A 15,621-nucleotide genomic window follows, 5' to 3' on the forward strand; every position below is an offset into this window, starting at 1 on the left:
AATGAACAAGACACTAAATCATTACAAAATCTTCCTGTTTTGCCATTTAATAATATTCATTGTATACTTCTGAATATCAGACTTCATATAGATATTATAAATACATTAGGAATACAATATAAAAAGTAACAAGGTAAAAAGAAAGCTTTCCCCAAGTTAAAATGAAGTATAAAATTTGAGAAATGAAAGGTTTTGATGCAGTCAGTCAATGAATATACTTTATATAATAGAATGGACCTAGCATGGGTTCTTTTGTTGGTTTAGCCATATTTTCCAGAACAATACACCGAGGAAAAGAATCAAGAGATTGTTAAAATTACAGGTGAAATTGTTTTAAATTTCATTTACATTTTTTTTCAAATAAGGTAATCTGAACATATGTAAAAATATTTCAGGACAAGTTGTTAAATGATATAAAATAAACTATTGTGAAAACCCTTTAACAAAAATCTTAGTGACAAGTGTGCCATTAGCAATGCTGCCTAATAATGAAGGGCAATTCCATTCATATTTCAATTGTGATAGAGAATTTCAGGATTTTAGTCACAAGCACAGGCAGAGAACAAATATAAATTGTATGTGAAGGCAGAATTGTATTCATTTATTTCCTTTTTTCTTTTATTCTAATAAAGATACCACTTTTTCCAATTTCAAATGTTATGGTACATATTCTCTTATTGTTCAGTACAAGTATTTCCTTTTTTTCCCCATCTTGACAAATGAGATTTTTTCCCCTCATACTACAAAAGGCCTTCCACTTTATTTTGCCATTTATTTTCTGGTTATGGGCTTTGTATAATTCGTCACATACTTCTCCCAAGGCACCACAACGATCAGCATTTATGACTATTTAAAAATAGTGGCATGCTAGTCATGTAAACTATAAAAGTGTGTACAACTGGAGCACACGCACACTTGCTCAAGGGCCTAAAATCACAAGCAAATGTTGACATTCTACCAAAGTGAGTGTTATTGTCTTCTTTTTGTGTCACCATATTCCTGTGTGTGGTTTTGTGAATGCTAAAATGCGAGTGAGTTCAGTTTCCATCCAATTGCCCTTGTTATGCATTGCATGGAGTTGCTGTTATGGTTTTTTTGCACTTTAATGAGTATTTATTGAAAAAAATAATGACAATAAACAAGAGGTACAAAAGCAAGATGTGTTGACGGTGATATTCTGATGCACTTTGAATGCAACATGCAGACAAACAATGTAATGTGAACAATGTCACAATATTAGAGTGCGCTACTTTTCTGATTACAAATGATTAGGAGTTCATTTACTTGCTACTTTTCTGATTAGGAGTTCATTTGGGAAGCCAGAACAATCCATTTGCGATTGATCACTATATGGAGAATGAGTATTTTTGATACGAGTGTGGTGACGGAATGGATTAAACTACAATCCATTAAAAAAACAATTGATAGTCAATTGATTTATATTATTTAGTTTGATATTTCAAGGCCTACACAATATTTAGTTTCATGATCAACACACGATACTATTCAATGTCTTTGAACTCTCCAAAACCTTACCTTATTTGGTTTTTCACCAAGATATGTTGCTTTTAAACAGATTACATTTTTGTCAAAAGACTGGCAGTGAGTCAATGCTCATTTCAGTGCCATTAACGGCGCAAGGTTGTACCTAATATTTTGACCCTCAACCCTACATGTCAGCCATTAAGTTCAGGTAAGCAAAGATGTTTATGAATGAAATATGGACTACAGTTAAACGCGGAATATAACAAAGGAAATGGGCTAGTTAAGATGATTATATCTTTATTCTATACTTCATAAGCTAAAACACTGCAAACTGGTAAAGGCTCGAATGGGACCTTAGAAGGGAAGTTGATCCCATCGTAGGTGCTTCATCCCTTGGAAATCAGCAGTTCCGAGTTCTGATGAACTTTGCAACACAAAGTCCGGATGAAGGTCCACTCTGTTGTTTTCAAACAAAAACAAAATGTCCGAAAAGGTGAAGATGCCAGTGTGACAAGGTCTTTTCTCGTTGCAAAACAAACAAAAAATACAGCGTACTGTGTAAAGGTAGTCACAGTTTGACTGCGTCCTAACCTGTCCGTCGTTAATTGTCACCGTCAGCGTACAGATCAGGTGGGGGCAAAATAAGCAAATCAGGATGGTCGAAATCCATTGCTTCAGGCCTGTGGCGAGAACAAACCAGGTTGATTTATTTACAAACATGCGATATGATTACCAAGAGAGTCATGGCCCCACGAATTGTACGGTAAACTAAATAGTGTTGCACCGATTCCTATACGACGAGTATCAGTATTTCTTTAGCTACAATAGTTGCCATTATCACATTCCCCTCCTTTTATCATGTAAATTAATGAACGCATAGTAAATGCAAAACCGTCCTCACTTGGCTAAACAAAGGAAATGAATTATTGTAATTCTAATGTCATCTGTCATAGCCAACCTTTTATACTTAGTGGGACTTTTCCCCCATTTACCCTCAAACATTGTTCTTTCTGATGAAAGTTACAATTGAGTTTCCCTTGATGAAAGAACAAGAAATGGAGAAACACGCAACGACTGGAACGGAATTTTCAAATCCAACCCAGGCTGAATAATAAGTAACCAAAAGTGCTTTGATCACGCCTGTCAGATTTTCTCACGTGGCACCCAAGTGACTCAGATGGCGTGCATGTGTGTGTGTTTGTGTGTGTGTGTGTGTCTGACTTACTGGCGAACGGCGTGCTCGCTGCCAGGCACAATCGCTACAGAGCAAGCAGAAATGCATTATTTGGCAAACGTACTCCGACAAACACGTCAAGGAAAAAGGAAGGCTGTCTCTCACACAGTTTGTTATTGAATATATTCATCAAATCCCTTTAGATTTTTCATTTAATTAATTTCTGGCAACTGAGCAATGATTTGCCCCAAACACAATATTGAAAATTTAATCTAACTTGGCCATCTTTGCCAATCGATGATTTCTAAAAGCCATAAACCCATATATAGAGGTTTTGCAATACTATGTTTAAATGTATTAGTGTGGAGTTACCATAATAACTAGAATGTGTACTCCTGCTGTAAATAATGATACGTACTTACTGCTCTTATTTTATTTTAAGTACATACAACCCAAAGAAACAAAAAAAGTGCTTTATTTTTCCAAAAATTTATTTTCTGTTCCTCTGGCCGATAGTCTAATCAGGATTCAGCCGCCATTAACTTGAAAATCAGAACTCCTAATTTTCAGATGCTTAATTAGGTAAATAAGCACGTCCTTCATATTGAGTGAAATATTTGAAAAGGCATATAAAAACCATACTATGCAAACGGCCATTACAAATAGTTCAATTTTCATACAATATAATAATTTTTAAAAATTAAAACGTATTTGCCTTACTTCCAACACAACTGGAATTGTGTTTTTAAAGCTTTTTTTTATTCTCCTAGCCTTTTCCTTGTTTTTTATCTTTCTTTTTTCCATAACCTTTTCCTTGTGTTTTTTTTCTTTTAATTTTTTAAATTAAACCTTCACTTCGAACTAAAAAACACATTTTTAGTATTGTGTCCCCTCAACCTAAAACATTTTGCAGCCTCATTCCAAACATTAAATCCGAAAATATGATTACCATACATCAACCAAATAAGAATTTTGAGCAATGACTTACTCGTTTGTGGTGTGCTGTGGCTATAAAAAAAGAAATAAACAAAATAAACAGTCAGTCATACCTTATCATGTATTGAAAACAATATATAGTGTATTCCTTACCTGGTAGTTGGCTGCTCGGCTTTAGGCGAATGGAAAAAGGTGGCCAACTTTTGAAGTGCTCCATTCTTGGCTCTGATTAAAAAACAGATAAAAAACATCCCTTTTTAAAAAAAAAACAGAGAAATCCTTGTCATAATCAATTCTAGTGATTAGGGTGAAACTCACTGGCCATCAGAGCTGTTTGCATTGATTTCACTGCGACTGTGCTGGTGGGTAATGTGAGGGTCTACGTTTCCTTTGAGCGATTCCAAGGCAGTCAATAAACTACAATGCTAGTAAAGTCAATGTATGCTGGAATGATGAGTTATTACCTCTGTTTGGCATGGGCTGCATGTGGTTTTGCCTTCTGCAGGTAAAGGAATAATAGAACATGAAGGGGAGAAATGAGTAAACATCACCAAAAAGAATGACAATTAAAATGAGCTAACATGGGATGTCGGTAGGCGCCGTCCGTCGGGGAGGAGAGCGCATCGTCGTCATCGACGGTCCATTCCTCGCTGTCATCAGAGACTGCAAAAATTCAACTTGGTGACTTAAGGGGCTCAAATCCATCTAAATTGCAAAACGATGAAAACACTTACAGCTGGCTGTAGATTGTTGAAACTGGTTTAAATTCCTAAGAAAGCAAAAAGGAGAGTCACTGAAAATAGTTGTCTTGTGGTTTATTTATTGAACAGTGCTGTCCAAACTTTTGGAAGTTTTGTCCTACTCATAGCATATTGTGCTCCATAATTCTAGGTTTATTGCATTGAATTAACGTATTCCTCTTACCCATCTACTTTAACATCCAAAAAACATGCATGGGAGGCTCGTTGAATACTCTAAATCAGGGGTGTCAGACTCGGGTTGGTTCGCGGGCCGTGTTAACGTCAATTTGATTTCATGTGGGCCGGACCATTTTAGATATAATATTTAGATTTTTTTTAATATAAATGGATTAAAAGAACTGGATTAAAAGCCCTAAATATTCAGTTTTTTATAGATCTAAAACAATGTTTATTTTAGCTTTTTAAATATATTTTTAGATTGTACAAAATGATTTTTGAACTAAAAACACAGAAAAGATTGATTAAAAAATTACAATTATTGATTTAAAAGGGGGGAAATCAGGAAATTTAATATACATCTATACTCTTTATTTTAATTTGATCTTAAAACAGAAAGTCGGCACTCATGATTTACTTTCCCGGGCCACACAAAATGATGCGGCGGGCCAGATTTGGCCCCCACCCCGCCACTTTGACACGTGCTCTAAAGTGTCCCTAGGTATGTGTGTCAGGGTGTACCCTGCCTACTGCCCATCGTTTGCTGGGATAGGCTCCAGCACCCCGGCGACCCTACTGAAAATATGCGGCATTAAACATGAATCCATAATAGAGTGACTTGGCAAATGATCCAAAAATCTTTTTGCCCACATAACTGCAACCTGGTATGACACCCTATCCATACTGCTACATGTAAGAGTATCAGATGATACATTTCATTACAAACTGCCATAATTTAATTTGAATCCAGATTCTTTTTTTCCCCTCAATGTACCATTACACCTTTACTAAAGGTTACATGTAAGACAAAAGTATTAAGTGAGCATTTTGGGAATACTGGGAAAGTACAGAAGCCCACAAATGTGCAATACGTGCAATGAAAAATGATCATCTACATGCTTTCCTCATACATACCCACTTCCTGCATTAGTGACAGCCCCTTCCTGCGGGCTGCCCACATGACTGCTGGAGACTTTCTTTCCCAGTTCCAGCATTTCCTTGATGTCCAGTTCCACGTGTTCCACTGCCACATATCCGTCTGAGGAGGAATAAAAATACTATAAAGAATCCCATTCCACAAGAGTAAAATGCAAAATAGTAACTCACAGTTGTTGGCTGAGTCCCGAGCGAGCCATTTTCCTTTGGGACAGTTGGTTGTACGAATAATGCTAATGTTGTCGCCGCTCTGGACGGACAGATCGTCCTTGCGGCCTTTGGCTGTCAAGGTGACCGTCGCTTGGTACATGGGCTCCTCGTTACCAGTAATCTAAGGATGATGAAAACATTTTTAAACGGAGTGGGCTCAAAGCAGTTGCATTAGAGTTGTCTGGCACGCACTTTGAATTTTTTCTTGGTCTCATTCTCCCGCTTTCCTCGTTCCTTCTGTTCCTTCTTCTCCCGCTCTTGCTTTTCCTTCAGTTCCTTCTTTTCTTTCTCCAGCCGTTGCTTTTCTCGCTTTTTCAGTTCTTTCTCGTCAAGCCCATCAGGGACCACCGCAACGGTTTTCTTGTCACTTCTGTTGACCGCAGGAGATTAGATAGTTATAAAATGAGGCAGAAATCCAAGATTCAATCAGTTACATTGCTGTATAAATTTCATATATAAAATTAACAAAAACAAATCCATAAGAATGAGTTAAAATGAAATCAAAGAGTCAAATCAAGTAGGAAAAGAAAGATAAATCTACTCAGTTAAAAAAACACGCAAGAATCATGCAAAACTTATGTCATGAATGAAAAACAAAAGTAAAAAAGAAAACAAATGACAATTACATTAAATCACAAATGAAAAATAATACATTAAAAACATAATAAATGTAAAATCTATTCAATGTTTTTTTTAATAACACTACAAAATATGAAATAAAAACATTAAATAATAATAATTAATCATCTGAAAAAGTGCACAATCAAACGATCTAGCAAACCAGTAAAAATAATAATAATAATAATTACTAATACAAATATTTAACAAAAAATAAAATAAAATCATGGCAAATGAAATTGCAGCCTTACTTTCCAAACCAACTTGTCTTGTCATTTTCTTCTTTCTACAAAAAAACAGAAGGCTTGTTTCAGTCAACAAGCTTTTGCAAATCTCTGGCAGATGATAAACCTTATTAGAAACAAATCCACTTACAAATTCCTTGGTGCCTTCAGCATATGGATCTGTGATAACAGAACCAATGCAGTCATTTCATTATAAATCAATTAAGTATTTTGAAACTTTGATGTCTATCAATTAGCCTTAATTCTAAAACAGAATACGAAAGATTTGGGTTTTGGGGATTTTCTTACTCTTTGGAGGTCTTTTCTTTTTCTTCCCCATTTCGGTCTTTGCCTTCTTCTTGGCCGACCAATACAGATCCTCATGGTTGCTTCCTATGTTGACGCTGTTGTGTACTCCTATTGTATTGTGCCTTCAAAAGAATCATCCAACTCAAAATCTCCAGAGAAACCCTCGAGCCCTCCTAAATTAGTTCATTTTTTACTCTTACCCTGCCATTGCTTGACCTTCCAACGAAGTAGGAATGTGGGCATTTGCCTGATATGGTTGTTGGCCAAACACCGGCACCCCTATGGGGCCTCTCTGAGATATACCATTGCTGTATGGTGATGGATGCCTGATTCCTTCTGGAATTTCAGGAAAGGTGTGCTCCCCATTGCCCCATTGGGACACAGCCAACCCTTGTGAGGCTACACCACCACCAAACTCACTGGTAGAGTGCTTCTCGGGTAATTTGGAGGGCACCTGTATTGCTGAGGAGCCACATAATTAGAAATTAGAGAGCTATACTTGATAAATAAAAAGGATGGCAGCTGTGGTTGCCAGATATGTACCCAATAAAAAAACTGGAGACTGTAAAATGTTTACAGTCAAATTAAACAAACGACTGAAAATAAGAATAGCATTTTACGGCAAATGACTGTAAAAAGTGTGTATATGAATCCATCCTGAGGATTATCACCATTTTTGTGACCCACAAAGTCGCTCTAGTAGTCGAGCATGCTGACCACCGAGCGAATAGCGCAGACCAGTTTCAACTGCTAGAAGATGCAGCAGGGTTTTTCAACTAAACTGTAGTAGCAGCATGCTTGACTCCCACATGTTTGAGTCCCAGTTGAAATCGATAACAAAAAAGAAGCACAGTGAAAATATATTTTTTCTACAATTGTTTTCAATTTTAAAAAAAGTAATGTTAACAGTCACTAAAATTCTATGGTGTTTCAGTATATTTTTGCAGTATCTATGATGATTGAAAAGATTAATATATTATTTAATTTAATTATTTTTTTGCAGTGTGGGATTGAGTACAATTTTTGAGAAAAAAAAAACGCAACATACCATTATGATGCATTTGAGGAGTCGGTGGGTTGAAGTTGGGGATTTTGACTGCAGAAGGTTTGGCAGGCTTCTCTGGGGGAACCCCCAAAGTGGCTCGGTCGGGAAGGATATTCTTGGGCTGTGGAGACGGAACATCCAGTAGCTCTAGAATGTCATCCTCTCCTCCCTCAATGGAACTCTCCATCACCAACTGCGGTCGCCCTGTGAGCAGTAGATTGTACCGCGTTAATCTCACACGCTGAGAAATTCCAAGGTGTTCTCTCTTCAGAATGCTTGGCATCTGACTGCGGTGTCTTACTCATTAACACGGAGAATGGAATGCATTCAGAGGAGTCTAGCGGTGGACAACCTGCAGGAAAGCTTGTGGGAGTGTCAGGAATTGATTTGCAAGGAAACCAAAGGTGTTGTGAAAGTTGTTGCCAGGTGACTGAAGCGTAAACAGTGGCTGTAATCTCTTGGATGTCCAATTTATTTAAACTGGGAGGACTGACATTGAAGGATCATCATTCAGTGCCGTTGGTGCTACTAGACATCCAATCCGCGAATGAATGAATGGGGTTGCCTTTGGCAGCCAATGAGTTAAATGAGTGTGCTGTAGAAATTGTTAATCCATTCCAATTTAAAACTAGATTTCTCATCCCTCCTCCATTTCTCAATAAATTGCATCTTGTATAATAAATGAAACTCGCAATGGGGTTAACTTCATAATTATGACCCTCTGAGAAGTCATTTTTCTACTCAAACTCACACAAAAACTCAGAACAAAAGATCAGCAAGGACTTACCATGATCTATACTATCAACGCGGCCGGCCCCAGAGTTGTAGTTGACCGGCGGGAGGTCTACGAGCAAAACATTAGGGCTTTCAGGTAGCTCCTCTGGAGGCGGCGTACTGGATACCGATGTTCTATAATAAAAATGACAATTTTCAGTATGAACTCATTAAACACATTAACATAGTGTCATGTCTGGTTTACCTGTGGCTCGGCTTCCGGTGAGCATTCTTCAGAGCGTTGATGATCCTTTGGTCGGCAGCGGTCGTCCTCTTCACTTGGCTCATGTCTTCTGCCCTCTCCAAGAACGAGAGAGCCGAAGCCGAAGCAGAAACGTCGCCGGGGAGAGATGACGACACAGACGGGTGATCTTTTACACGGTTCCGAGGTTGAAGCATCCCTGCGATATTGATGCCCCCCGAAGGGGGGATTTCCAGTGGAGGGATTGAGACATTCTCGTAGATGTCCTGTGGGGTTTGCACCAGGCTGATTTTACCTTGTCGATCAAGTATGGAAATGGGAGGGGTGGGAGTTTCTGTCTTTGGTGAAGTTTCAGGTGATGGCAGGTAAGGAGCTGGAATATCCGGAATGAAGAAGGGGGATGGGGTTAAATCTGGAAACACATTAGAATCAGGTGAGGATAAATTGTCTGGTGGAAGATACTTCAACTCCGGTTCCATGTCGTCAAACCCGGGAGGAATTGGGATGAGCGGATCGAGCGCAAGTTCATGCAGGGTGGGCGTGTCCAAAAGGGGATCGGCAGCATTCTTGTCCAGCTGACTCTTTGTGGACCATTTCAACCCTCGAAATCCTTTTTTCTTGGAGTGGGAATTGGGAACAGCTGGGGAAGGCACCATATCCTCACTGGTCACCGATGGGGTCTTCTTGTCTTTTTTCAGCTTTTGATAGAGGGAGTATTCATCCAACGGTTCTTTATTTCCTTTGGCCAGTCTGCTATTTCTAGCCTTAATCTTCCCATCGCTCCTGTCCATGGAGGTTGACTTAATAAGCGGCTTCTTGCTCTCCTTCTTCTCATCCTTGAAGACCACCCTGGGGGCCATAGCTTTTCCGTCCAGAGACTGGCTGATGGTACTGAGCAAGGACGGGCGTGCCCCTGCAGGAAGATAGTGTGTGGGGCTGTTGGGAGGGAGGACCTGCTTAGGTTTATCCGGGAGGGTGGGTTTTATCCTGGTCTGCATTAGCGGGAGTGGTTCCCCTTGGAACTTTGCCTTCAAGGCATTGAAGTCCATCGTCACGCCCTGGTGAAAGGAGAACCGCAAATTATCAACCTGACTCGACCCTAGTTTGAGGAACTTTTGTTTAGACCAGTGGTTCTCAAACATTTTGCCTCCAAGAGTACCACCATCAGGGACCTAAATTAACTTAAAGGATAAAATTGACAGCACTAGATGTCCAATCCAATTTGACTGGGAGGGGTGGCAGTGAACAATCGCATTCACGCAGAATTTAACTCAATGGAAGCCGATAAGGGCAAGAACATCAATCCATTTAGACTGGCAGGGGCGAAAGAATGAGTGTCGCAGTCACACGGATGGGACATCTAGCGTTGTCAATGGCGTTGAAGCATGAGCATTCATTGGCATTCACACACCAGATGTCTTAGGTGAATTGTCATATACGTATTGTAAATCCAACAAAACTCCAAAAACGGTCCTCAGTAAATTTATCAAAAATTATAAGACACATACGGGTGGACAACATAAAGGAGAGATGTGATAACCAAATGTTAAAACTATAATTTATGCGTATATTGTGGTGAATCGTGAATTCTGCACTTAACCCTAAATGCTTTTACTTTGCCACGCTCAGAGTGAAAGTCTGACAATCTGATCACACATACAAAACTACAGAGACTACTGGTGGTGTCAATATCTGTATTTTAAATAAAAAATAAATTAAAAAAAACTCACAGTCAGCAAAGATTCGACAAGAATCTGTAAGAACGCCAAAATTCAAACCACAGACGCTGTGGAACTCTATACTGCCAAAAGGCTTCTAAGTCGAAACTCTGCCTCTCTTATAAAGTCAGTCTAGCAATCAATATCAGCTGAGTGACAGCACCACAGCTGTATACGCTTAGCCCCTAACAAGCTGGAGTCTCCCCACAAGTTGTAATATTAAACAATCCATTACACAGAACAAAATGCTGTGTATTAGGTCAAAATGTTCACATGAAAAATATTTTATATATTTCTTTTATAAGCCACAGTTGAAACAAAAATAGTGTACCTAGATTTTGGGTGAGAAAATAGTCTTGTAGTGTAGGATATTTGACAAGAAACTGATCTAAAACATTCATTCATTCAATTTCCAAACCGCTTATCCTCACAAGAGTCGCAGGGGGGTGCAGGAGCCTTTCCCACCTAAATAGGGTCACTAGGTGGGGGACACCCTGAATTGGTGGCCAGCCAATCGCATGGCATCTTAAAGATTCAGTGTTCAGTGGTGCAACCCCAGTAAACATATTCAAATTTCTGAATAAACTCTGACCACAGAAAGGCTCACTTTTTTAGGTTTTGTTTTTTTAAGCCATCCTATCAAAATCTGTCAACATTTTGGATTCAAATTCTTAACCAAAAAAACACATCCATTTAACTTTAATGCAACAAAACTCAGGGTTCCCCATTTTCCAGTAAATGACCCCATAATCACCAAACTTTTGAAGCCACACCCCCCTCGCCCTCCGATCCGAAGCAATGCCACCCATCTTTATCACTGGTAATAAAAACTTTTGTGACGTAAAAAAAATACAACAATTAGATTTCACGCACTACTGTTCGGAATCCCCATTTTGGAACACAATAATTTTAAAGCAAAATACCTCCAAATTTTTGAACAACACACCCTTTTCAACATACCTTTTGATTCAAACCCTCCCAAAAATGATAGTTAAAAAAAAGGCCAGAAATGGAGTTTAGCTCACGGCAACCACGTGACAAACTATCACATATATAAGTTGACCTCAATAGGTCGCGATGAGGACAGATTGTGAAATATTGTACCTTCTCCAACACGCTTTGATGCCCCTCAAGTCAGACAAGTTGGTCGGTCATCTTAGATTCAGCCCAAACATGGAAAACGAAATAAAAGTTAAAACCACAGCAATCAAAACAAGAAGTTTCTTCTCACACAACTTTCATACGCAACGAAGATGGTTCTTGTGGAGGAATGAAGCCAAGTAGAAACACAGCCACAAAACAGTCCTTTCCCGTCCAACAAGTCTGCCTAAGGACGGATTCTCGAAAGAGTTTGGATGTTTTTTTTTCATCCTGGAGGAATGTCACTCGGCCGGTGTGAGTCACCGTCACAAAACCTCGCCACTGGTGCGGAAGTTGAGTTATTTCACTAAATGAAATAAAGGAAAGACGACACGTGTATTAGAGGTGTGGAATATTAACAACTCATTTTGGGTATTTTTTTTTGTTCTTAATTTTGTTTGCGAAAGATGTCAGACAAAAAGAAGTTGGGCAACATTCCAGGATAAGGGCAACTTAGTTATAAAATAACAACTGTCATAGAGTACATGATGTAGTTGCCACACAAAAACGCTTTGGAGATTATTGTTTGACATCTCTGAGGAACATCAGGCACTCAATATGACAACTTTTCTGACTTTGCATTTTAACCTTCCACCCCAAAAGCAAATTGTCCCGTGCCCCGTGGCATAAAATAAACACAAAATTACCAATTCCCAATCAGTAAACAATACAGTGATATATACATAACATTAAGGCGTCATGCACAACCAATTCAATGCATTTATTATTCTGAATCTAAATGATAAAAACACATTGATTTGAGAATATATCTAAAAACTAAGTATTACACCTTAAGATGCATTTCTTTCCCATCAAAACAACAAAAATTATTTTCTTTTGCTCTCACATTAAATATAAATATCAGGTTTACCTCAGTACTTTCAATGCAACTGTATAATAGCAAATACATTTCTAAAAAATATTAAAGAAATCAAAACTGAATTTCAGTTGACAAAAATATGGAATACCTATTAAGAAATAGTATATACAAATATCTAAAAGTAAATTAAATGTCTATGTGTACTCAAATTGATTTAATTTGATATAAAAAACAGAATCTCTCATAATTTGCTCCTATAGATTAATACAAAAACTATCAATTACATAAATCTGATAAAAAATGTATGAACAAAAAACAGAATTCAACTTAAATGAATGACAAAATATATTTGCTTTGTCATATTTTTCTTTCCAACCCATCTAATGCTTTAAATCAGGGGTGCTCAATAAATCGAATGCAATCTGCCAGTAGCTCGTCAACGTACTAATGGCAGATAGCATGACAATAAGAATTGATCAAGTCCCTTCGAGACAAATCAATTAAATTCATTGGAAAATAATACAAATATATGCAAAAATAAAACTTCATTCCACTATGCGGTTCAAACCGGGACTTGTTCATATAACATAGTCCAGTTGTTGAAACAGCATTGTTGTAGTTGTGTTTCTTGTTGTAGTCACCACACCCAGAACTTCTAAATGTTGAGTTAAGAATGTTCTACGTAATAGATTTGTGATTCGCTCAATGTGTTGTAATGATTAATAAGTATTCTGTGCACTGTAGATGGAAAACTATTTTTAAAGGATATTAAACAACTCAAATGACCTCTAAGAGAGAAATGACATGCATGCAATTTCATTATTCACATTCATTTTTCTTACCCGCTCATCTTCACAAGGGTCCCAGCTAACGAGATTAGAACTTTATTTCATCCCGTATTTGCAGTAGCAAGACAGACACAAGACACACAAGACAATGTAGACCTAGGTAAAAAACGTTAACACCTCGGTATGCAGAAAGGAATTACTAATAAAGTGATGGGAGAAAAATTTCAACAAATGACAGCCCACAAGGAACATCATCGGGATTTGTTTATTTGGAACAGTAATACATGGTTGGCATATGGAAATTAAGAGAATCCAAACAGAAATAAAAAAATGTCATCTAAAAACCCCACTGTAGAATGCCATATATTCATAAAGATAAAAATAATGTCATTTACATTAAGAAACTGTTAGTTGAGGTAAAATCTAGAAATGTTTCCGTTTACTTTTTTTGTGTAAGTCGCGCTCTAGAAGAGCTTGTTAATCATCATCATCATCATCGTCATCATCTTCATCAAGGTCCCATAGGAGTGAGGTGAGGAAGACTCTGGCCATGAAACAGAGAGACGCCACATGAAGATGTAAAATGGATGCAGGGGAACTTAATCTTTTGTTTCCCATCGATTTCTTCAGAAGCGATTTTTGCTTCAGAAAAATCTAAATGAAAAGTAAAAACGCAGCAATGGGCTGCACATTTTTGGAGATTCTTTTATTGTGGTCACGCCAGAATAAAAGAAGGTTCAGTATTAAGTTTTATCATCAAAGTTGTTACAACTTTAAAGAGATTTTTTTTCCATTTTGACCTTTTTTTTTCTGGCGTGACAGCAATATGCTCCAATTATTTAAAAAAAATAGAAATTGGCTGCTCTATGGCTAACTTCTGTTCAAATTTTAGCCTTTTTTTGCATCCTGTTAGGGTAAAAACGTCCATCGAATTTCACGTTAACTGTTTCCCCCCCTGTCCATTAACATTACTGTTTTTAATTTACAACGAAAGCCCCAATTATTAATAGCAAAAATGCCAATCAGAGACTTTTTCTCGAAAATCGAATAAAACGCTAAATGGAGAATTCTTCGTTAGTGTATCCATAGGAGAGAACGAGTGGCTGATGCAGGTGCTAAAAAAATGGCTAGCAAATGCTCGTAACTATGGCGCAGATTTTAAAATTTGCATAAGTGGACGCCTCCCTATTTGATGGCGCAGGCATCCGACGCAGTGCTGACGGTGGCTCGAGTTTATTTACAAAATGGCGGTTCATCCATAATGCCTTGAAAGCCACTCTACAGCGCCCTCCCCAGAGTTCAACCCCACACTGTAGATTGACTGAATTACAAAATAATACCCCTCCCCCAAAGAAATCGTAATATTTTCTTTCACTTTACTCTTTGTTACTTCTTCCGATCGTTAGTATTGTACAAAAAAAAGAAGAAAAAAACTATAGATCATGAGCGTCCCTTCAGAGTTGATCTGATCCTGTGAAATCAGTCTGCCAGAAGACGGCTCGGGCCAGTTGTACTCATATGTGTGTGTGCGTGTGTGCGCACGTGTGTGTGTGTGTGTGTGTCTGGTTGGCGAGTGAGTAGCTCCCAGAGAGTTTGTTTCTGCAGCCGATGCAAAGCGACGACGGGCCTCCGCCAACCGAGTCCACCCGGACGGCAAAGATGGAGGAGGAAGGCCAAATTGGGAGAGGGGAGTCCATTTGTGGTCAGGGGCATCAGTTGGCCTGCCTGCAGTCAGTCAAAAAACGCACACATACAATCAAGTTGGGTTAGGGCAGGGGGGGTGCGATGCGAGGCTCTCCCTCCTCCAGGTTTCTCAGTGCTGGTCCGGGACTCTATTTCTTTCCTTTGTTGATACGAGCGTACAGAGGGTCCTTCGCTTTCTAAGAAAAATAGACAAAGTACCATCATTTAACTGAAGGGACACATTTGCAAATTCGAGGGCACGAAATTCATCTACTGAAAACATAAAATTAAAAAAAAGACACACAAACAATGGAGAAATGTCCGTATGGTTGATGTGGACTGAGAAGAAGTGCTCACATTGTGACAATATGTACGTCCATATTTGATTGTGTCAATACTAGTATAGTCGACATGTACATTTTTGTATTCTTTTGACTGTTTGCCCACTATATTTTTATAATTATCACATTGCAACAAAAAGATTGGTGTTTCAATCCCCGGACCAGGCAACTTTCCCAATATTTTTGATAATATTCCATTCGTATGATTCCACACCAGCTGGCATTAATTCACACAAAATCTGTCCAGAAATTGCATGATCTTATAATGTATAATTGTGTTTAAACAATCATCTTTAATCAT

The 15,621-nt window shown here is 38.3% G+C and overlaps 2 protein-coding genes across 16 annotated transcripts in view; both read right to left on the reverse strand.

The window, feature by feature from the left end:
* Positions 1-741: 741 nt before the first annotated feature.
* On the reverse strand, positions 742-11,861 carry LOC144079166 (uncharacterized). 3 transcript variants are annotated; one of them, XM_077607755.1, is made up of 20 exons: positions 11,653-11,861; positions 8,834-9,888; positions 8,642-8,763; positions 7,858-8,058; positions 7,010-7,271; positions 6,810-6,931; positions 6,652-6,680; positions 6,528-6,562; positions 5,851-6,028; positions 5,620-5,779; positions 5,428-5,551; positions 4,330-4,364; positions 4,177-4,258; positions 4,060-4,094; positions 3,914-3,983; positions 3,749-3,820; positions 3,648-3,667; positions 2,711-2,744; positions 2,077-2,165; positions 742-1,942 (listed from the first exon to the last, which is right to left on the reverse strand). In XM_077607755.1, exons 2-19 carry the CDS (start codon positions 9,877-9,879, stop codon positions 2,087-2,089), a joined length of 2,706 nt encoding a protein of 901 aa, XP_077463881.1. In that variant the 5' UTR covers positions 9,880-9,888; positions 11,653-11,861; the 3' UTR covers positions 742-1,942; positions 2,077-2,086. The 3 variants fall into 3 exon arrangements, with proteins under 3 accessions (XP_077463881.1, XP_077463882.1, XP_077463880.1); XM_077607756.1 differs by lacking the exon at positions 11,653-11,861 and adding an exon at positions 10,880-11,028; XM_077607754.1 differs by lacking the exon at positions 11,653-11,861 and adding an exon at positions 10,561-10,697.
* A 1,684-nt stretch (positions 11,862-13,545) lies between these two features.
* dab1a (DAB adaptor protein 1a) overlaps positions 13,546-15,621 on the reverse strand; it is a 171,939-nt gene continuing 169,863 nt past the window's right edge. For all 13 annotated transcript variants that reach the window (XM_077607183.1, XM_077607195.1, XM_077607192.1 and 10 more), the window contains one exon: positions 13,546-15,176. Coding sequence is in view for 2 of the 13 variants with exons in the window: in XM_077607187.1 (XP_077463313.1) it covers positions 15,129-15,176 (48 nt within the window). In the remaining 11 variants the exon portion in view is untranslated. The remainder of the gene's footprint in view (positions 15,177-15,621) is intronic.

This window comes from Stigmatopora argus, chromosome 8 (genome assembly GCF_051989625.1).
Source record: "Stigmatopora argus isolate UIUO_Sarg chromosome 8, RoL_Sarg_1.0, whole genome shotgun sequence".
Lineage (NCBI taxonomy): Eukaryota > Metazoa > Chordata > Actinopteri > Syngnathiformes > Syngnathidae > Stigmatopora > Stigmatopora argus.

What these genes read in the sequence shown, in the direction of transcription:
- LOC144079166 (XM_077607755.1), bottom strand. Translation starts at nt 9,879, where the DNA reads ATGGACTTCAATGCCTTGAAGGCAAAGTTCCAAGGGGAACCACTCCCG. An exon ending in AGACCAAGAAAAAATTCAAA is followed by an intron (nt 5,780 to 5,850) that starts GTGCGTGCCAGA and finishes CATCATCCTTAG; the next exon opens with ATTACTGGTAACGAGGAGCC. An exon ending in GCAGCCCATGCCAAACAGAG is followed by an intron (nt 3,984 to 4,059) that starts GTAATAACTCAT and finishes AATCGCTCAAAG; the next exon opens with GAAACGTAGACCCTCACATT.